The sequence below is a fragment of the Diabrotica undecimpunctata genome, chromosome 10, assembly GCF_040954645.1.
Source record: "Diabrotica undecimpunctata isolate CICGRU chromosome 10, icDiaUnde3, whole genome shotgun sequence".
In the NCBI taxonomy this organism is placed as follows: Eukaryota; Metazoa; Arthropoda; class Insecta; order Coleoptera; family Chrysomelidae; genus Diabrotica; species Diabrotica undecimpunctata.
In genome coordinates, this window is record NC_092812.1 from 20,809,821 (window position 1) to 20,833,431 (window position 23,611).

The 23,611-nt window shown below is 33.1% G+C and overlaps 1 protein-coding gene across 1 annotated transcript in view; it reads right to left on the reverse strand.

Moving 5' to 3' along the window:
* Window positions 1-23,611, reverse strand: part of mGluR (metabotropic Glutamate Receptor) — a 720,415-nt gene that overhangs the window by 573,341 nt on the left and 123,463 nt on the right. The window contains exon 3 of the mRNA XM_072546856.1: window positions 10,462-10,864. Within this exon, the coding sequence (XP_072402957.1) occupies window positions 10,462-10,830 (369 nt within the window). The 5' untranslated portion in view covers window positions 10,831-10,864. The remainder of the gene's footprint in view (window positions 1-10,461; window positions 10,865-23,611) is intronic.

Below are 23,611 nucleotides of genomic sequence, written 5' to 3' on the forward strand. Positions count from 1 at the left end.
GATTTTTTTCCCATCAACCAGTACATCTTTCTGAACTTAATTTCTACTTTCTCGCTTTTTTTTCTTAATATGTGCTTTCCAACGTAGCTTGGAATCTTATGCCATACCCAAATATTTCTTTGTGGGACTCCAGCTTTAACTTCTCTGAATTGTTTCCTCATATTTAACTCGAAAGTATCTGTCGGATATATATGATTTTAGTAGTTCAGAATATTGTTTTGGTAAGTAGCATCTCATTTTATGATATAATCCGTCATGCCACACAAAAAATTGCGGAACAAACTTTTCCTTCTAGAGCTTTTTCTACTATATCTGTTATTCTATGCACCTGATCTATCGTTAAGTGACTTGCTCTTAACCCATACTGATGATTAGGAATTTGATTTTTTCCTCTATAATCGGTTTTAGTCTATTCAATAGTAATTTTTCGTATAATTTAGACATGACATGTAACAGTGAAATAGGCCTATATGAAGAAGCTTCTTATGTAGATTTTCCTGCTTTTTGTGTCATTATAAATTCTGCCACTTTACATATCTTTGGTACATACCTCAGCCTAAAGAAAGCGTTTATAAGATGTGTTAATTTTATTATAGCTTTCCTTGGAAGTTGCTTTAACACTTCCCCAGTAATTAGTTCAAATCCAGGAGCTTTTTTTGGATTTATATTTTCTTTTATTTCCAAATATACTTCTTTTGTAGTTACAGGGCTAATCTCCATTTCACCTTGATCAGGGAGCTTCCAGTTAATTATTTCTTGTTCTTCATTTGGTTGAAAATTATTTTCTAGGTGGTCAGCAAACCTGTTGGCCTTTTGTATATTGCTTCTTGCCCAGCTACCATTAATATTTTTAATTGGTGGATTCTATAAAATTGGACTTTTTAATCGTTTGGTAGCCTTCCATAATGAGTAATCAGTAGCGCTATTATTTGATAGTTCACTTAGGTAAATGCTAATCGATTCGTTTTTAATTTTTTGAATTTCTATTTTTAATTTTTGTGTGGCATTATTTGATCTAGTTTTATTAACTGGTGCTCTAGACTGATGCCACTTGCATCTCAGTTTTCTTTTTTCGGTTATCATTTCTCTGATTTTTCGGGTAGTTATTTTCTTTTATTCTTTCGACACTGTTCATGCTGTTGTTCCAAGCAGCTTGTACATTTTCATTGAGTAATTCTACTTCTGTCTCTATTTGATCAATGGTTCTTAATGGAACTGAGAGGTTAATCTTCTCTTCAAGATTTATCTGGAAACTTTTCCAGTCAGTATTTTTGTTAACAAGTCTAGGGGGGCTTTCTTTTTTGGTAACAGTGTCACTGAATGTGAGAATAATTGGAGAATGGTCCGAGTTTATATTCAATGCCTCTTCTATCTCTATGTAATTTGTTGAAATATTTTTGACTACAAAGAAGTCGATAAGGTCTGGGATTTTATTTGTCTCAGTAGGCCAGTATGTTGGCTTTCCTGTTGATATTGCGTCGCATTTTGCATATTTCATTGCTTCTAAAAATTTTTTACCTTTGGTGGTAGTCAGTCGTGACCCCCAATGCGTATATTTTGCATTGAAGTCTTCTCCAAGGATAAATCTATGTCCTTGACTGGTCAGGAAATCTACATATATTGAGTTTTATTGATGGCATGTCTTGGCGGACTGTAAACCGCTGTGACGATTACCTCATAGTTTTTACATTTAATTTACTGATGTGGCCTAAAATTCTTTAGTTCTGTATCCCATTTCCTGATAGTGCATAATAGTTTCTTTGATTATTATTGCACTACCTCCTTTGGCTGCATTATCAGGGTGAGTAGTATGATAAGTTTTGTAACTCCTAAAACTAATATATGACTCATTCGTAAAATGGGTTTCAGAAATGAGGCATCTATCTATTTTTCCTATATCTAGTATCGCTTGTAGTTCTTGCTGTCAAGATGCCATTTGCATTTCATTCTACTATTCGTAAACTACCCGCCATTACCAAGTCTTTTAGGTATAGCTCCTTTGGTGCTATATTCTATTCTGGTTCTCGTCCAGGTTAGTTAATCTCTCTAATATTTTCTTTTGTGTTTGTTCTATTTTCAGATCTTTTTGACTATTATAGTTTTCTTCGTTACTTTTACCAGCTGCTACCATGCTATAAGTTCTTGTTTTGGATTTTCTACAGATTTTTGATGCATTCTCTGTGGTTGTCTGGGTCAGGTCTGTTTCTTGTTATATGTATATGTATATTCGTGATGTAGATAATTACAAAATATTCAAAATAGCTGTTAAAGTAGTAGGTTATGAAATTTTGCTCGAATGCTGTGACTTTAACGATCATCTTATAAGAAGTATAGTTCCTTCATACAATAAATATAATTCATATATTCTCACTTTGTAGATATGGTGGTCGATGCCCTTGGATTAAATAAATATACTCGTAATTTGTAAATCAGTTTTATTTATGTCAGTCATGTAAGTGAATGGTATGCATATTAAAAGTGTCAGAATTATAGAAGATATAACAAATATATAGTTTTTTCCCTTAATTATTAATAACTAGAAGAACGCACCTATTTTTCATGACCCATGAAATTAATTGTCGTGTATACTAAAGTTCTTAAGGCTTTCTAACAAAAAATCACCCTCTGTTTTTTTTACGTTTCAAAATAATTCCTGGGTAGAGTATTATATCATTTTTATACATCTTAGATTTGTGTTGAAAAACCTGGCTTTGACATATATTTATACAGTTTTTTATATTAAACGTAATAGTGCCAGCTAGGAACTATATTTTCGATTCACTGTGATTTATTGATATTTTTGATTGAGAACAGTAGTAGATCAAAAATGTATACATTTCAACAGAGTGCTGTAGATCGTTAAACTTCTGGAAATATTTCACTGCTTTTTGCTTTGTTGTCCGTTACATAAATATCAAAGTCTTCAAGATTTCGAACGATATAAATTTTCACTTGTTAGACGTTTTTCTCGTAACATAATAACAAGTATTTTTCTGCAATAAATTATGGCGTTGTGAGATTTTAAGTTCTTATACATACGTCTTTTTAAATTTATAGCCAAGAATGCCTACTTTAAATAAAAATATTACACTTTTAAAGCATCCATTCGCATTTTCATACACGAGAGTTCTTCCAGGATATTTTAATATCATGCCATTAGTTGATATCTCAAAACAGCAAAACTACCATTGAATGTGTCAAAGTGGAATATATACTGCCCTGCTAAGAAAAATAACATCTGCAAAATTTTCATTTTTGAGTTATATATGCAGATATATGTTTTAAATTATGCTGAATCCATTAAAGTAAGTAGAAAAGCAATGGCTATTGAGATATAGCATATATCATGAGCAGTGTGTATGAGGTAAAACCTATTTCTAAGCAAACTAAGAGCAGCAACTACAGTACACCAAGCAAGAAAGCAGTATCTGCTTGCAGTTACTGCTTTTATCCTTAAGCCCGCTACTCACGTTCCAACGCCGTAGTACGACTTACAAGTCAGTCTGCACCAGTACGACAGAGTTGGTTGGGTCGTACATTTAATCGTGTATATTGTGACAACAATAAAATCGTACGACTGTAAAAAAATCATTTGCTGGTAAATTTCAAAAACGGCTTATAGCTAGAGGTTTTTAAGAGATAGATTTCTTTGACATTTGTAAAGAACAAGATTGTCTTTGGAAAATAAAATCGACACCATATCATGATAAAACCTCTAGAAAAAAGGCTGTGAATATTTTGGTTGCTAAATTTCAAGAAGTCAAAGCGGATACTAATGAAGAGTTGGTAAAAGAGAAAATTAATCATTTTCGAACATGTTACAAAAGGGAATTAAAATTATCTGGATATAATCCTAATTCTTCTAATAAATGTACGTGACAGTATGTATGTCTTTTCAGCAACCAATCTTTGCACCACCACCTATGTTTCTTGTATTTTTTTCGTTTATACAAAGAGCAAGAGCCGCTAAAAGTATATCGTTATCTGACATGTTTCTGATTTGAAAGTAAAACTCATCCTGCAAAATCGGTACGTGTGTGTACATCCGATTTTCAACATTATTGTACTGCAATTGCATTCGGCAAAATCGTACTTCGTCGTTGGAACGTGACTGGCAGGCTTTAGATTAATGTAGATACTGCCGATTTACTTGGCATTAGCTTCCAGCTGTTTCAAGGTATTGCCGTCCTAGTGAGTTTATTGCTCTCGTTGACAGTTGAGGTTATATTTACATAAGATTTTAAATAATATTTTATTGTAAATTTTGAATTAATAAAATAAGTAAAAAGCATAATCTTCTAGATGATGCTCAGTCAGATCTGGCCCACCACTAATGGGAAGCTAAAAAACACATCTTATTGAGAATTTATAGAGCTCTTATTCGGGCCAGATTAGATTATGGCATATGCTCTACATTACCGTCTGCAATATTTATCTAAAATCTCTAAATTCTATACAAACAATCTCTTTACGTATATATCTAGTTGTATTTATGTCCAATATATCTCCATGGACCAAAAAGTTAGCTACTTCCAACACTAGCCTATCTTGACGTAAAAAAACTCCTAGCAGTTTTCTTAGACAATGATTTCAAGGAGCAATAAATATCAAGGAATACAACCAAATTTTTTACATCGACGCCTCAAAATGGATGAAATATGATTCGGTCTGTAACGAAAACCCAACCTTAATTTTACACCGACTCCCAGTCACTTGTACTAGTCTTACTACAGAATTATACGGAATTCTTAAGGATGTTAAAAGGACTATTTAATAGCAAATCTCTAGTAATATATACCGATTTCCTTTTTTTAATTTAGTCCATTACTAACATATACTGCAATGGAAATAAAATACATGGGAATTACACTGTATAGCTACGGAGACCTGGACAAAGAAGTGAGAGATCACGTACAAAAAGCAAATGGACTGGCAGGATACCTTAATAATACTATATGGCGAAACAGACACGGTAAGACTGAGATAAAATTCAGAATTTATACAATATAGGACCAATAATGACATATGTCTCAGAAACAAGACCCGATACAGCTACAATGCAAAGGCTACTGGAAACGGCAGAGACGACAGTATTGAGAAGAATTACAGAAAATAAGCTAAGAGATCGAAAGAGAAGTGAAGACATTAGAAGAAAATGTAACGTACAGGCTATAAATGAATGGACACAAAATAAAAAAATGGAATATCCACATAAGCAGAATGGAGGAGACCCGTGTCGTCAAAATAGCAAAAGATAAGTCACCAATCGGCAGAAGAAGTAAATAGAAGAAGACGACCGACCAAAAGATAGAGTGACAACCTTTCATAGAGGTATTAATCCGCCAATGAACAAGCAGAACTGCTTATAAAGATGAAGAAAAAGAAGACTAACATATACTCATTAAATTAGATAGTCCAAAAATTTAACATAGCTATAATCAGTATCGTAATAGAAAAATATCAATGACCATTCTGTGGACTTCATCTCATGTGGAGATCAGTGAAAATGAATCCGCACATATCGCAGCAATAAAGGAAAGTTGTTCTGACTTACGCCTAGAAAAAATTATTTAACTCAAACTTACTGGAATGAACTGGATTCAACCTACTGTTTATTAACCTAAGATACTTAAAATTACGAGGAGGGACAAAATGATCATTCGAAGACTCCATATAGGTCACACCCGCCTCACTCACAGATACCTAATGACTTACAACACTCCACCTGCTTGCGAATATTGTGACTCTCACTGTCTTACAGTAGAACACTTACGCATAGAGTGTAGTTATAGATTTTATAGACTAGCACATAATATAAACGGTAAGCATAAGCAGATACTTAGTTCGCCAAATGTGTATAGTACTTTAATCGACTTCTTAAAAGATTGCCGATTATATCATTACATATAACAAATATTGTAAAAAAATATATGGCAATTATACTGTGTTTAACTTAAATCTAATGCAACAGCCATTTTTGTACCCGTTTCAATGGCCATAGCTCTTGAGACACGTTAATTTCAATAAAAAAACCAAATTTACATACTATATTACAAGCATATTGTAAATTACGATGTTTTCATATGTGTAATGCAAGAATTAAAAAAAATATATAACTTTATAATAGGCCCGCCCGTTTATTGACAATTCTTATTTTTATCCAATATTGCTACAAGATAACCTCGATAATCCAAAAGATGTCGAAGCACTTGGAAATATAATTCTAGATGGTGATTTGAGCGATGAAAAAAATTACATAAAAGACGCGACATTGATGAAGAGAAGGTTATCCAGGAACTTTAAGGGAATGCTGAGTCAGAACAAAGTGGGATAGAATCTGACAACTTAGAATCTGTGTTTTATGAAGCAGTTCAGAGGAACAAGAATAAACTGATTAATTCTTGGAAATGACATAAAACTCAATTAGGACAAAAAAAGCGATCGAAAGATAAATAATATTTTAGTCTAACTTTTAGGAATTATAGGACTTTTAGGAATCGTTAATATTAAAAATATATACAGGGTGTTTCAAAAAAAGGTAACCCCGTCTCTAGGGTAGGTAAAAACCTGAAAAATAATTGGGGTTTGCTTAGTAAAAAATTTTTGTAACGCCATCCGTTTTCAAGATACAGGGCGTTGAAGAAAAAAAAATTTACGCATTTTTTACGATTTTGCCGAAACTACTGGCAACATTGTAATGAAATTTTATACGAATATGTTTTGGAAGCTGATACATCCCATTTTGTTTTTATATCTGATTCTCATAGAGGGCGATAGTTACACGGATCGTACTAAGTATTAGTCAATATAACTTTTTTAAGAGTATAATTATTAATCAATTTCAAGTAAACTTAAACATCATTCCATTTTACACGAAAAGGCTACTCTTGGTAAAATTCGATACTGTGTACCATTTTCGGAATATTTTGATTTGAAAATTATGAAGTAATAACTGATGCTGGTATAAAATATTTAGTAATTAAACAAAACTCACAAGAAGAAAATTTAATTAATGACTAAGAACATAAAATAAAATTCAATTACAGTAAGTGTTCAAAATGCCCTCCGTTTTCGCGAATACACAAGTCCTTTCTTTTTTCTAAAGATTCCATTAACCTTCTAAACGGTAGGGGATCAGCTATGATGTCATTAAATTGACGTTGAATTCTTTCTTCCAATTCTTGGCGTGAACTTACCTCTGTAGCATAGACGTTTTCCTTAATATACGACCAAACTGCGTAGTCCCAAGGGTTAAAATCGCATGACCGAGGAGGCCAATGAATCGGAGCTTCTGCACCTCTACCAATCCATCGATTCGGAAAATGATTATTCAACCAATTACGACATCTTCTATCAAAGTGTGGCAAATCTCCATCGTGCATAAAAAATTAGCTCGTTTAGCGTTAAATCTTCTAATATCTCGAATAAGGAATTGTTTAAAAAATCAAGATACATATCACCATTTAAATTTCCAGGTAGAATATGATAACCTATTAATTTGTTACCTAAAGTTGCTGCCCAAACATTAACTTTAAATGAGTGTTGGTAATGTGATACCCTTTTGACTCGTGGAATCTCATCACACCAGTAGTGTGCATTATGGGAGTTAAACATACCTTGTCGCGTAAAGGTGGCCTCGTCCGTAAAAAGAATGCATTTAAAAAAATTTGGATTGTGGGCTGTCCTTTGTTGCAATGTTTCACAAAAATCCACTCTAACCGGTAGATCATCTGGCAAGAGCTCTTGGACTTGTCTGTAATGATAAGGATGTAATTGCTGTTCTTTCAGTATCCGCCAAGTACTTGAAGAAGGAGTATTTGTTTGTCTTGCTATATTCCTTACGCTAACTGTTGGATCTAGATCAAGTAAATTTAAAATATTATTTTCTTTATTAATTGTTCTTGTTGTTCTTGGTCTACCAGAATTTATTTTATTTTTTCTCACCTTCCCAGTTTCTCGACAACGTCGTTCAACGGCTCTAAATGTTTTTTTACTTGGTAAGTTTCTTCTAGGAAACTTTTCTGCATAACGTGTCACAGCTGAACTAGAACATCCTAAACATTCGCCTAAGGTTAATAACATGTCAGTGTATTCAACATTTGAGTACATTTTGATTTGATTTTACAAATAAAAAGGTTTCAAAACTCTAATTATTGTTGATTTATCGTCATAACAATCAATAAATGTCAGATTGCCATGGCACACTTGGAGAAAATAGAGGTATACCTATTAGAACTTTATCATTACTACCAGCATCAATTATTACTTTATAATTTTCAAATCAAAATATTCCGAAAACGGTACACAGTATCGAGTTTTACCAAGAGTACCTTTTTCGTGTAAAATTGAATGATTGAAATTTTGATTAATAATTGTACTTAAAAAAGTTATATTGACTAATACTTAGTACGATCCGTGTAACTAGCGCCCTCTATGAGAATCAGATATAAAAACAAATTTTTGGGATGTATCAGCTTCCAAAACATATTCATATAAAATTTCATTACAATGATGCCAGTAGTTTCGGCAAAATCGTAAAAAATGCGTAAAATTTTTTTTTCTTCAACGCCCTGTATCTTGAAAACGGATGGCGTTACAAAAATTTTTTACTAAGCAAACCCCAATTATTTTTCAGTTTTTTACCTACCCTAGAGACGGGGTTACCTTTTTTTGAAACACCCTGTAGATAATGGATGATATGGTGTTGATGATATAATCAACAAAAAATATCCAAAACTAATTGATCATCTCGCTCCGATTAGAGACATTTTTAAGAAACTTAAATGAAACGCTAAAAGTTCTATTGAGTTCGTAAAAACATGAAAATTAATGAGAAACTGGAGGGTTGTAAGTGCACCTCACAACACTTGCTTCTATATCGAAAGTAACGCGAAGGTATTTGCTTTCATTTATTGCACAATACTGTTTGGGTGTTAATATACAGAGATTTATTTAATTCGTTTATTTGTATAGTTTATGTGAACATATTTCGATTCTTTTAGTATTTTTCACCATTTATTGGTTCAATTTATTCCTTACTTAATGACTGCCTGTTTTCTCCTATACTTATTAAAATTATTGCTTAAGTTATAGTAGAATGACCGCTAGAATCCAGTATATTCGATCACGCAAATCTAATAAGAGGATACCGCCTAGCCGCACAGAACATTCAGGAATCATGCAACACCTATTGCGACGTACTAGAACAGCAAATTCAGCAAGTGTATTTATTATAAAAAAAACTACCTCAAAACTACCTTTTTTGGGTCTGAATATTATATTTTAAATTGTAACTTATCCGACACCCTCATTAGGGTAAAAGGAAGGGGAGAAAGAAGAAATTGTAACTTAAATCTTTACTAGAATAAATAAAAGTTAATTTTTTTGCTTTTTAAAGTGTTTTTTTTTTAAGTTTTATTTTTATTTAGAAAATCGCATCGACCAAATGGCTATTAGTGAAAAATTAATGGATTACATAAGGTACAATTACTGCATTATAATTTGGTTTATATACCTTTCACAGTCAACCATATAATAATAGAATGTCCAGAGTATACCTCAGTCAATGAAGTTCTGTCTTTTTTAAATTACTGGAAATTCAGAGTATTGTTAAAGTTACAGTCAGCACCTAGAGCTTCTGGAAGTGTTCCTGGTATCTTGTTACTTCGTTGTTGATTGTAGAGGGGACATTCACATAGTATGTGCAATATTGTTAGTATCGTATTACACGTTTCACATCGCGGCGGTTAGAACTTTTTAATTAAGTAATCATGCGTTAACCTAGTATGTCCAAGTCTGAGGCGCGTTACTATTATTTCTTGGTTTCTTGACGTAGGTAACACATTCCATGTCTCTATGCTGGGTTTCACTTGTTTTAATTTTGAATTCGACACATTCCATTTATTTTTCCACGCACTTAAGACTGATTGTTTTATGTAAGCTTTTATATCCGTTGATATCGATGTGTTTACGATTTCGGAAACGTCACTCACTATCGCGTCTTTCGCACTATGGTCGGCAGTTTCGTTGCCTTTTATTCCTATTTGGGATGGATTAAGTGTTTCTACATTTTAAAAAAGTGTTTGTCAACAGAACAGTTATAATTCCTACTAACATTATAGCAGTTTCATTAGTAAATGTAGTAGGTTTTTTATCTCCTTGTTTTGGTAGGTAAGTACTATATGATAAATAAAAATTCCAACCAAATACAGTTATGAACCTGTGATTCCCTGCTTAAAATTTCTCTTATGTAGAATATTAGTCTGCCTGTTTAATTCCAAAAAACCTGCTTGATAAATGTAATTGCAAGCTATGAGTATTTTGGTTCGGTAGGCAAGTAATAATAAATTATTTTATTAAAGTATATCAAACCAGCAAATCTAGTTAATTTTGCAAAAGATATTCTTTTTCTATGTACAGTTTTGTATTCAAAGGTAAATGGTTTAATAAGAATAAACTTACCGAATGATCTGCGCATTCGAAGGATGACGTGTCGATGTTATTGAGCGAGGCCCTAACGAACTGCAGGCTCTGGTTAAGTGCATACGTATCTCGTGAGCAAGTATCCAGAATATGAACTCCAAGGGTCACGTTTGGTAAAATGTTGGGATCTTTATTAATATTGTCGATGGCAAACATCATAGCTTCCAGGCGTTGAACACCTCGATGATATATTTGTGAGCCACATGGTGTTTTGTCGCCTTTTGTATGGACAGGAAACAAACCCCCTAGGATAATGTCACCAGGGACGCTAGCAGCAACCTGCTGGTCGGTTAGTATGTTATTCTTGGTGGCTGCTACATATACACAGTATAGTAAAACAGTAAACATATCAGCACCACTGTTTTCTTCACCATGTGACAATCTGGAACAAAAATGAACGGTTTATATTTTTATAACACCAATGCAAATTGCTTTAACAAAATCTCTAATATAAAAATGAATCGCAAAATGTGTTGGTAAGCGCATAACTCAACAATGCATGGACCAATCTTAACAATTTTTTTTTTCATGTTTCTTGAAGTCTGGTTTCTGGCTTGAAAGAAGAATGGTTTTTACGGTAAGAAAAATTCAAATAATTTCCGGGAAAACCCTAAAACAGCCCTTTTCTTTTTCCCATACAAATATTTTTTAACTAAATGTAGAGTCAATTTGAACTTTATTGCTATTCAATAAAGTTTATATTAAATTACAAGCACTCACTGTGGTCTACACAATGTAGGTGTGTACCTAACGTTGAAGAGTCAATTTTCGCTTTATTGTCGCTGCACAAAGTTCAAATTTAATCAAATGTATGTGTGTGCGCGTTCGTGCGTGTGCGTGTTCGCGTTGGAGGATCTAATGCTTTCATACAAAAGTGGTAATATCGTGAACCCGACCAAATTGAAAAGTCAAAAATGGAAGAGATTTGATTAGTCTCGCAATATTCTTTCTTTTGTTTTAGTTTCGGAACGCGATATAAATTGCATCAGTTTTCACGTCGTTGCATCTGTCAAAAAAACCGCATTAAAAAGCGTTTATCTTTAATAATTAATTTATTATTAATTTTATATACTATATACACAAAACATTGTTTTAGCTTAAAGAACTTGACTCCAAGTCATATCAAATTAAAAAAAAAGTTAAAAAAAACTAAAACGTAGTGTTATATCGTCTTTGATTATATTCTCTTTCACAAACAAAGTAGAGATTTCACAGACAACAACAACCTGTTAATTTGCCGGTGTACATTGGTGTACACACACGTGTTGTTTTTCTTGGAATTTTTGTTACTTTATTTACTCAGTTTTCTTTTGTCAACTTGATAAACGAAACAAATTCTCCAGTTTTCTTCAGTTTTATATCGTGTTTTGTGCAAAGTGTTTTAATACCTGTGATTAATAATTATTAAGTATATTCGATATGCACCCCACACCTTAGGGTAGAGAGGTGTTCGATTATATATATATATATATTGTAACGATTGGGGTTTATAGAAAATAATTTATAAGTTATATACTACATAATATTAGATATTTGGTTGTTTTAAATAAGTTATATACTAGAGAATTTAATAAAAATTATTTATGTGAGGGTATTTTTAAGAAATTATCATATAATAATTGTAAAAAGTTGTATTTTAATGTTGTAAATATATTCAAGTGAGCCACGTGCCTAGGCAACCAACTATACAGTAAGTAATTGACAGATAGAAATTAATCATAAGGGAATATAAAGTGGGGTTATAATAATATATTGTTTGAATTGTGTATTTTATTAAATTAGAGTGTTAGTTACTAATTTGAATGTTTATTCTGATCTGAAAAGCCTAAATGTCAACAAAATTATCAATGGAACATTAACGAATTCTCCAGAGTGCAGAGTGTGACCATTGTTTACGGTCGAACATTCTGGAATAATGATTATGTCGGTGGATAGAACAGATATTTTTTTCGAGAACATCGATATCGAAGAAATAGAACAAATTGGAACATGATCTCTTACCAGATGGTTCTGGAATATCCAAAAGGATATAAATACCCGTGATTTGGATTCAAGATGGCAGTTTTTAGTCAGAAGTCAAGCAGTTTAATAAGAAATATGAAAGTTAGTTGGAGATAGTCCAATTGTTTAATATAGTGAGTTAAATGAAGATTAAAAATTATGCATATATTTAATGCACATTTATAATTATACACAAATAATTATTGAAGTTTATAAAAGTATATTAGAAGAATATTGGATGGACATTGGAAGGAATTAAATTATATTATGATTGGAGATTAGTATAAATCAACTTATAATAATTGGATATTGGTATATTGAAAAGAAGAATAAATATAAATGCTGTTTGCTGGTTTGTTTGGTGGTGTATAAATGCTGGTGAAGAAAAATATATCTTAAATTGGTAGAAGCTGATAATTGGAAAAAGAAATTTCACAAAAACAAGGATAACCGAAGTACGAAGACTTTCAGTGGTGATTAGAATATATATAGTGGAAAACAGTTCATTTAGGCATTCAGTGAAAGAAAGGTACAAAATTTTGTTAATATAATTTAGTTAGTGTTATAACAATTTCAATTTTGAAGATAGTTTGTTTAAATTTAACATTGTCTATAGAATTTAATTAGTTTTATAAGAACATCAGTTTAAAGATAGTTTATTTTAAATTTACATTGGCTAGGTTAGATATATATGTGTGTTTCATAATAGTTATAATAAAGATAATTTAAAAAAGTACTTACAAGCTAATTCTTTGAGAACCGCGATAAAAACCCTATATATTATATTATTAAAAATACTCATTGCTCATCATTCAAACAAACAACACATCATAACAATATACATATATATATATATATATATATATATATATATATATATATATTCGATATGCCTCCTAGAAGACGAAGTGATTTAGGTATAAGAACCCGAAATGATACAAACCAAACTAATTACCGATCTAATCATACTGCACAAGAACGTGACGACCGAAATGAACGTGAAACAATCGTATATCACGAATGCGGGAAGCGAGATCGAGAGATTCAACTAATAATCGCGCTGATTTCAATTACGATTTGTCACTTGACTACAGTAACTACCAATGTGTTACTATTGGATCTATTAACTTGGTTTGCTCTCATTGTAAGGCATTGAAATACAAAAATGAAGCCAATGGATAATTGTGTTGCGCAAATGGGAAAGTGAAATTGATACCATTGGATCCACCACCAGAGCCATTGTACTCAATGGTTTCAGGAATAGGACCAGATTCCATACACTTTTTCTCAAATATCCAACAATATAACAATTGCTTTCAAATGACGTCATTTGGGACAACAAACGTAGTTCGGGAAAATTTGATGCCAACTTTTAAGGTATGTATTATAGCAGTTAATCATTTTAAAGGTGTTTCCAGATGTTGCTCAAAATTACAGAAACCATGATTTAGCGAACGGGCTATATTGGCTGCAAAAAACATAGATGTAAATTAATTAAATTTTAAAATTCAAGAACAAATTACAGGCGAATTGAGGATATATAAATCAGTTGATTCGGCTACTAACCAAGATGGTGTCGTCAACTATCCGACTGAATTTTTAAACTCGCTGGATTTACAAGGATTGTCGTGTCACAATCTTCAATTGAAGGTTGGATCGGTAGTTATAATGTTGAGAAATATCAACCAACCGCGTCTTTGCAACGGCACACGGTTAGCTATAAAAAAAATTATTGAACAACGTGTTAGAAGCAACTATACTGAAAGGAAAGTATAAAGGAGAAGACGTTTTGATACCACGCATACCAATGATTCCGATTGATGTACCATTTGAATTTAAACGACTCTAGTTTCCAATGCGGCTTGCTATTGCTATGACCATAAATAAGTCCCAGGGGCAATCATTATTAATCTAGAAAGCCCATGTTTCTCACATGGTCAATTATATGTTACCTATTCCCGTGTTGGAAAACCATCAGATTTGTTTGTATATTCACCAGGTAATCAAAAAAAAAACATCGTATATCATAAAGCACTACAATAAAAATAAAACAGATTTTTGTTTATAATTATGATTCACTTGATTTACAATAAAGCGATTACTGAAAATACTTATATACGTTTTATTTCATTATTCTTTATTACATCGGTTATTAACCCTATGTGAATAACAATAATAATAATAAATAATTAATTATCTCTATGTTTTGTTATTGAAGTACAAACTTTATAAATATTTGTCACCTTTAGGTTCCCACTATCCCTTTAGATTATTTTTCAATCAGGTTTGAACCTTAAGTTCCCCTCTTATCCCAGTCGGGGTTTTTAGTGGGTCCAAAAGAGCCAAAGTTCGTGGGAGCGAAGATACTTAGGTGACTTGAGCTGACCCTCACATACCGCCCTATCATCATGGTGATGGTTCTGTTCAGAAGAATTAATGAAATAAACTGCCACATTCCAAATCTATTTGACAGAACGAAGTCTGTCGGGTCCGCTAGTAGTATATAAAAGCTACTTAAGGATATAGTTTAAAATTTTAAGTGTTCAATTTAAAGTCAGAATAGTTTTAAAATTTTAATAAGTTCTTTGAATATGGTTACGTTTTATGTAAAAAATTACTTTATTGAATTATAAAAAATGATCCATTTATAGTTAAGTCAAAAAAATATTTGGATCTTCAGCTGATATTGCAAATCTTATTATATAAGAGTACAATTGCAATTCTAAATAAAAATTAGTTATTTATACTAAACGATTTTCCAATCCTGGCATTTCCAATTTTTATCAAAAATATCTAGTAAGAAAAATGTAAAGTATTTCTTAATAAACTTTAAAGAACAATATTGACATACATTTGTGTTAAGATTTAAACTTCACGAAACATGGAAATTGTGTCAAGTAAAAAAAATAGCGAAGTTCTTTAGAATGAAGTGGTCTATCACCAAAAATTATTTTCGGCTATACAAGATGTTGCATGTGGCATGATTTAGGTTGTTTTTAATAGAACACCATCTTCAATATTACACTGATTCGTACTTATTATTATTACCCTACTTTTCTTAAATGGATAGTAACGGTAAGTAGTAGTAATGGTAAGTAACATACATATTTTATATACATACTTTGGTTTGTATCCAACAGTTTTGTAAATATTAATTTTCTTATTCTTATTGCAATTATAATCCAAAAAAATTATCCAATAGTCAAACTTAATTAGTTAAATAGTGTCTGATGTAAAACAGTGAAAAAAAACCAAAAATCTTTTACGTCACATCTATAGGTGAAAACTCAATGTAATATCTGGCATATTTTTGTGATATTCATAAGTTTATGTATATATGTATGCTTTTTGTGCTTTTCCGGGTTTGACTTCCCGTTGAATAATTTTGGTTTTGAGAAAAACCATTATTTCGACTTATTGTTTCTGCAAGGTGGCACTTGCCATTGTCAAGTCAGGTAGTGACGCTTTTTGCTGATACTTGCAGTAGACTGACTTTTAACAAGCAAGCAAGCAATTTAATTTAACCTAGTCTGTTAGACATCTTCACCCCTAAGAATTACGTTCGGGTGTAACAATTCATTGGAGCGAGTTGTAATAACTCGAGTTAAAAACAGGAGTCACTCCACCGCGCTCTAATGCTCCAGACTATCCCTTTCCCCCTATAGCACTCTAATACGCGATAGGAGCACAATTATTAGCTAAATTATCTTCATGTGGGAGTCCTGGGTAATAGAACTCCAACATGGTTCCCTATCTATCTATCTATCAATAGCCCAAAATCTATTTATGTGTTGAATATATAGGCCTCTCTCATTTGTCTCTATTTGTCTCTGTCTTCTGTTTGTCTTTTCCACATTGGACCTGCGCTTTGCTCAATGTCATCTTTCCATCTCATTTGCGGTCGACCTCTTGACCTTTTTGCAGTATATGGTCTCCAGCGGCCAATTTCTTTATTCCATCTTCCTTCCTGATATCTTTCGTTATGCCCAGCACATTTCCATTTTAATTTCAATGCATGTTCGACAGCGTCTGTTGTTTCGGTTTTGCATCTTATTCACTCGTTCCTCTTTTTATCTCTCAACGATATTCCCAACATTTGTCTTTCCATAGCTCTTTGAGTTTTATTTATTCTATCTAAGTTGCTCTTGGTACACGTCCACGTCTGATTCCCTAACCGATTCAAATTCAGGACGCACTTGAATCTAAAATTGCTTGTGTTTTTTTTGTTTAGGATGTCCATGTGAATGTCCTAATGGTGTTCTTTTTGTCCTATCCTCTCGGGGCCCACACAGTATGGCGTTTTGCATTGTTTATCTAATTATTTGAGCTACGAATTATCGTCTGTTAATTTGTTTTGTTTATTTTTCTCTCTAGGGTTTTTGTTTTTCTTTCTGGTGATTTTGTTTGTTCATTGTGTAATTTTCTCTCCCGTAATTATTTTGTTTTCACTTACTACTTTTTATTTTGTTTGGTTTCGTTTTTATTTGGTTTCTTTATATATTTCGCTATTTGTTGTTTAGGCCTTTTATGTTTCCAATGGTGAAAAGCGTCATATCTCATGATTTCTCGTAGTATGGGACTAGGGTGGTTTTCCAGTTCTGCGAATTTTTTCCTGGCTCTATTGTGTATTTCAGTCACCCTGACCTGTAGTTCCCAGAATATGAAGCGTTCTACAACGTATCTTGGGATGTTGACAGCTTTTCCTAGGTAGCTGTTGTGGACTGCTTGAATCCTCTTCTTTGTAGTGTTATAGGACCCCATGCGAGAGATGCATATTTAAGTATCGGAAGAATGATACTGTTTATTAATCTCATTTTGGTTTCTGTCCTTAGTTTGCTGTAAGTCCTTTATCCATGATGACTCCCAGGTATTTTGCTTCGCTTTTTCACTTGATGGGATTGTTCTGCACAGTAAGATATTCCTTTGGTTGATACTGTCTCTTTTTGAATAGCACCACTTACGTTTTGTCGAAGTTTATGGCGATTTTCTATCTAATACTTCATTCCTCGATTTCGTGTAACTCGGTTTGCAGGTTGTTTACTGCTTTGTCTACATTTCGGTATTTGGCTGTTGCATTGTCGACGGCATAAAGGCTTAATGGTGTTCTTGGTGTTCTGGGAACGTCTGCAATAAATATTGAGTACAACAGGGACGACAGGACCGCTCCCACAGGCACTTTAGCCTCCGAAGTTCCGAGTTTGGACAGGACTTGCCCTATTCGAAGTCTAAAGCTTCGGTTGCTCAAGTAGTAAGAGAATAATCATGTCATTGCCCCGATGTAGCCATATCCTTTCATTAGGTATATTAGCCCTTTATGCCAAATTCTGGTAAAGGCTTTGCTTACATCCAGGAAGGCTGCTTGTGTACTGCTTGTCGGTAAATCCAACTGCAATATTGTACTCTGTTAATATGAGTACTTGTAGCTGACTGAAGTGGTCTGCTCTGAACCAACATGTGCTTCTGGTATTATTTTATTCCTGTCCGTTTCGGCTTGTAGTCTGCATAGGATGATTCTTTCCACAATTTTGCTAATTGCTGGAAGTAAGATAATTGGCCTGTAGTTTTGCGGGAACTTACTGTCTTTGCCTGGTTTTGTAATCATGATGACATGGGAAACCCGCATTCAGGGCTAGTTATTTTGCAAAGCAGTCAAAATTTGCTTGAAACTATTTTCTACGGAGAATTCGAATAAATTAAAAATGTGTGTACAATACCTGTAGGAGTATAGAACCAGCTGACATACCAACTTGAATTGAACAGTATGCAAAAAATAAATCAGTTAAAATTAATCATTAAAAAAATGATTAAAAAACGTCAACAAATCCCGATCTTCCCTATTGCAAGAAAGAAAAATAAATAATTAATCTGTTTTTTTTTAACTTAAACAAACAATAAAAAAAATAAAAATATATAGGTAAATTTAATAGTACTTTCAAGAACATTGGTGTTGCCGAGTTGCCTGGTTACCCAGATAAAGGTTCATAAGAACCGTAATATTTGTGCTTTCAATTGTATTTCTATTTGTCATTTCTTATATAACGAGTTTTTTCGAGAGCTTCATATAAAATAATCTAAAATAAAAAACAAAACCATTAATACTGCTTAATCCAGAACTGTCTTTCTTTATATGAAACAAATTAATAGTCCTTTTATTAAATGTTTAATCGAAAATTTAAGAGGACCATTACTCCAGAGTATTAATCCCACGAAATCCCTTAATGCAATCTATATTAAATTTGGAGAGATTTTACCTGAGACATCCAATTTTTTGAGAAAATGACGACAAGGAAAGTGTTCAAGAAAAATAGTTTCATCTTGAAGGTAAAAAAAATTATTTTCATTAAATATTATCCACTGATGAAAAATATTTTAACGTTTTATATTTTGAATTGAAAATTGTCAATATTTCTTATAAGGTCCCATGAAATTGCCGTCTCCATTTAAGAAATTCATTTATGTCGAGGATGGATTCCGAGATATTTTTGCATCATTTTATGTATTCTTGTTGTTTTCTCCAGTATTTTTTATATAGCTCACTTTCAAGATTAACTATTGTTTTTTCTTGAAATTAATTTGCTGTCTGCCTGTATCCATATTATCTGCACTTACCTCTGCACTTTTATTCCTCCACATTCATATTTTAAATCCATTGTTGTTTATCATAGGTCATCTATGGGCTTGTCTCATAACCTTATGATATCTTTGTTATTTCGGTTTTGATATTATACCTGGTGAGTTATGTTCTCAAATTTTATTGGTAACAGAATCCTTTTGAAAAACTAAATTTTTAACGAAACTTAGAAAACCTCTAGAAAACGAAATAAAAAGAAAAGAATAGACGGCCTTAGGTAAGGTGACATGTATAAAACGAATAGGTGACATTTCAATTACAGCAGAATATTACAAAAATCTACAAATCACTTAGAAGGCGGTGTTTAAGAAAACTAGTTTTTATCAGTGAAATAAAAGTTATCAAAATATTGTCATGTATTGACAATTAACAAGAGAAATTTGGTGATAATTAGTAAACATGCCATAGGCCAGGTACTGTGTTGTAAATGGGACCCAAAAGACAAAAATGTACTCCGTTGCTTCTACGGCTATAAATCATTATGTTATGCCTTTTAACCCTGCGTTGGTGTGGTGGGGTGTGGTACACCCCACGTATGCAAAAAATGGGATTTCTCTCAAAAACAGCATCTTACCGCCCTCTATTGTTCAGTAGCTGTTACTATAACATCACTCTATCGAGTAGCATTGTTATTTTTTCATAATTTCTTCAATACCCACTTACATAGATGTCAGAATATGGCATCAGTCAGTTAATCATTGTTGATGCCTGGACATTTTTTCCGAACTTCACGTGAATTTTTTGTTTTTTACTCTGGTTGTTGTGCTTAAAATTTTTTATGATTATGTGTAGTTATGAACAAGAGCAAGCAAGGTTGCTAAGATTCTGAGAAGAGGTACACAGTGATAAAGATGAGGCTATTCCTGATTCCGAAGACGAAGTGCAGCTCGACAATGTTAGTGAAAGTTCTCATGACACAGACACAGAGCAAGATGGCGACGAAGATGAAAGTGAACAAGAGAATGGGGATGATGTGAGTACATTTGCTAGATATTATTGGGGCAGAGATAAAGTGACGAAATGGACTAAAAAGGTAGAACTACGATCGGTTCGCACTAGAGCGTAAAGAAACTAAAACTACAATTGATTGTTGGAAGCTTTTGCTGGATGACATATTTATTGCTGATATTGTTAAATATACTAATGAGAAAATCAATTTAGTAAGTGAACGTTACAACGATGATCACTAATACGTAGTAAAAGAGACCTCCGAGCAAGAAATCAAGGCTGTATTTCGATTACTTTATTTGGTAGGAATTCATCGATCGTCCCGGCGAAACATTGAAGATTTCTAGGCAAATGACGGCACAGAAATGCCAATATTCAAGAAAACTATGTCTCTAAAACGCTTTCAATTTCTGCTAAGGTGCTTGCGGTTTGATAATGGAGCTACACGCGTAGATAGAATCAAAATCGATAAATTAGCCTTAATTAGAGGTGTTTTCAAAGAGTATTTGACAGTCTGCCTATACACCTGGCATGTATCTCAGTGTTGATGAAAAATTGGAGGCATTTCGTGACAGGTGCCCTTTTCGGCAATACATTCCAAATAAACCGGCTAGTTATGAAATCAAAATCTTTGCTTTAGTCAATTCAAGATGTTAATATACTACCAACTTGGAAATTTATTGTGGTTACAACAACTTCTTGAAAAACACCAATTAACATCTGTGGGTACTGTCCGAAAGAACAAGACGCAAATTCCTTCAACAGTGGTCAACACAAAAAATCGAGAACAGTATTCTACACTTTTACAACTTTAGTATCCTATAACTCAAAAAAAAAACAAAAATGTTCTGTTGTTATCAACACATCATGATGACAGAATAGACTCATCTACGGGAAACGCTAGGAAGCCAGAAATAGTCACATTCTACAATGTTACTAAAGGAGGGGTTGACACCGTTGACCAGTTTTCAGGTACATACGACGTTTCCCGAGACAGCAGAAGGTGACCGTTGACGGTATTCTATGCGCTCTTGAATATGTGTGGAATTAACTCCTAAGTGATCTATAAGATCAACAATAATGACTACACACTGAAGCGTCGAAAATATTTGAAATATCTTAGTTTGTCACTGATAGCAGATTATATGCAAGAAAAACAACAGAATCCTCGGTTGCCGAGAAAACTGCGTAAGACACCGGGCAATAAGAATGCAGATTGTGATGAACTATTGCCTTAACGCCAGAAAGTATAAGGTAGATGTGTAGTGTGTCCCAGAACAAGAGGCAGAAAAAGTCGCTACGTGTGTTATGATTGCAGACACTTTGTTTGTTTAGAACACGCATGTCTCAAATGCGATACTTGCGTCAACGAGGAAAGTCAGTAAATGATTTTGTAACTTTTTTTCATGTATGTATTATTCTTTATAATGTTTATTTGTTTATAAGTTGTTAATAAAGAACATTGTGTTGTGTTTTGTGTTTAGAAGTCTTTAGTTTTGTTTTTTCATTTCAGAAGAATGTAATGATTTTAAGTTGTTGCTTCTGCTATTTTTGAACTGTGCAATAAATTATTTGAGCTGATAATACTTTTTCAATTTTGTTAATAGTACACAATATTTCAGACGAAAAGTATATCCTTTTGATGCAGATACTCAAGTATTGAGTTTTCCAAAACATATTTTGCTATGGGGCATGTCACACCCCACCACACCAGACACGTAAGTTTAAGGCACCACACCAATGCAGGGTTAATTAAGGAGTTCTGCCTTGAAGCCAGCAAACGAAAATGGATTTTACACCCACTGGAATAAATCAATATTAAGTGTACAATTTAACAATTACAAGGTAATGTTCATATTTCTCAACCTTTAACCGCAACATATTCTCAATCACTGCAACAACCTCAATATTATTACCCACCTCCAACCACAAAAAAAACCCAACTGAAGCTTGAAAATCCAAATAAAAGACATCGATAGCCCAGACAAAAGATTCGTACAACAGTCAAAAATAATCGTATACAATCTAAACTTGCCAGCATCTACTTTTAATAAATTTGAGGTTTTTAGCAAAGGCACCAAAGAACCAGAGAAATCAGAGAAAGAACTTTACCAATAATTTTTTAAAGAGTAAAAATCATAACTCCACTAATGGAACTACTAAATCTAAAAGCAAAAATTAATTATGAACTAAATTTTCTTCTTCTTCTACGGCACTGTACCCCAAATTGAGCCTTGTTCTCTTTTATTTTTTACCTCCACTCTTGCTTGTCTGTGGTTAATCTTCCCCATACACAGACTCCTAAAAGGGCTTCTGCGTCGCTGTTTACTGTCTTCCCAGCGCTTTCTTGGCTTTTTAACTGGTCTCTTTCCCTGCATTCTAGCATTCATTGCTCTTTTTGGTAGCCTATCCTCTCCTATTCTTATCACATGTCGGGTCTATTGCAATCTTTGTATTCTAATGAAGTTTGACAGTGGTACTTCCTTATGACGTTGATAAAGCTCGTTGTTGTATCGACTTCTAAAGATTCCGGTTTCCCTGACAGCTCCCAGTATTCTCCTCAGTACTTTCCTTTCCCATGATCTTCCCCGTTGAAAGCCCGTCTGATACTCTCCAATAATATTTTCTGTTAGTGGTTGGAGCCGCTGATTTATAATATACGTGAAGATTTTATATGCTGTAAGTAGTAGAGAAATTCCACGGTAGTTTTTGTACTGGAGTTTCTCTCCTTTTTTATAGATAGGGCATACTATACTTTTCTTCCAGTCGTCGGGTATTTTCTCTTCTTGCCATATATCTTTGATGAGCGCGTGGATGTGACTTGCTAGGTCATTGCCACCTACCTTATACAATTCTGTGATATTTCGTCCACTCCCGGGGCTTTATTGTTTTTCTGGACCTTAATAGCTTCGAGAACTTCCTCTATAGTTGGAACTTTTACTCCATTCTCTACTTCATTCTCTTCTAAGTAGTTCGTACATATTTCATCTTCCATGTCTATTTGTGTACCAAGTAGGGTCTGAAAATAATGCTTCCAGGTTTCTGTAACTTTCTGTTGGTCACTGATTATTTGCCCACTTTCATCTTTACATAGACTTGTTTAAGGTTTATACCCACTTTTTATCTTTTTTAGGTATCCGTAAGGCCCTCTAATTTTGTTGTTTTTGAAATTTTCTTCCATTTTTTCAATTTGTTCATTTTTATACACTCTTTTTTTTGTATTTCTACATACTTTTGAACCAAATTTTGACCAAGTGAAATTACAACCCAAAACGACTGATAGCTATACAATAATCACAAACGCTTTAATGGAGACAAGACAAAGTTTCACAACTATGAAGAATTACTGCAATTTCAGGGTTGTACTTAAAAATTGGCATTACTTGATTGACACAAAATATTTAGAAAAAGAGATAGAAGAACTTGGTCATATTCTTACAAACATTTGGAATATTATACATTCTAAAACCAAAGCTCATCTTCTGATGTTCCTTATTGACCTAAAACCTGCTGAAAACAATAAAGGAATATACGAAAAAGATTACTTGA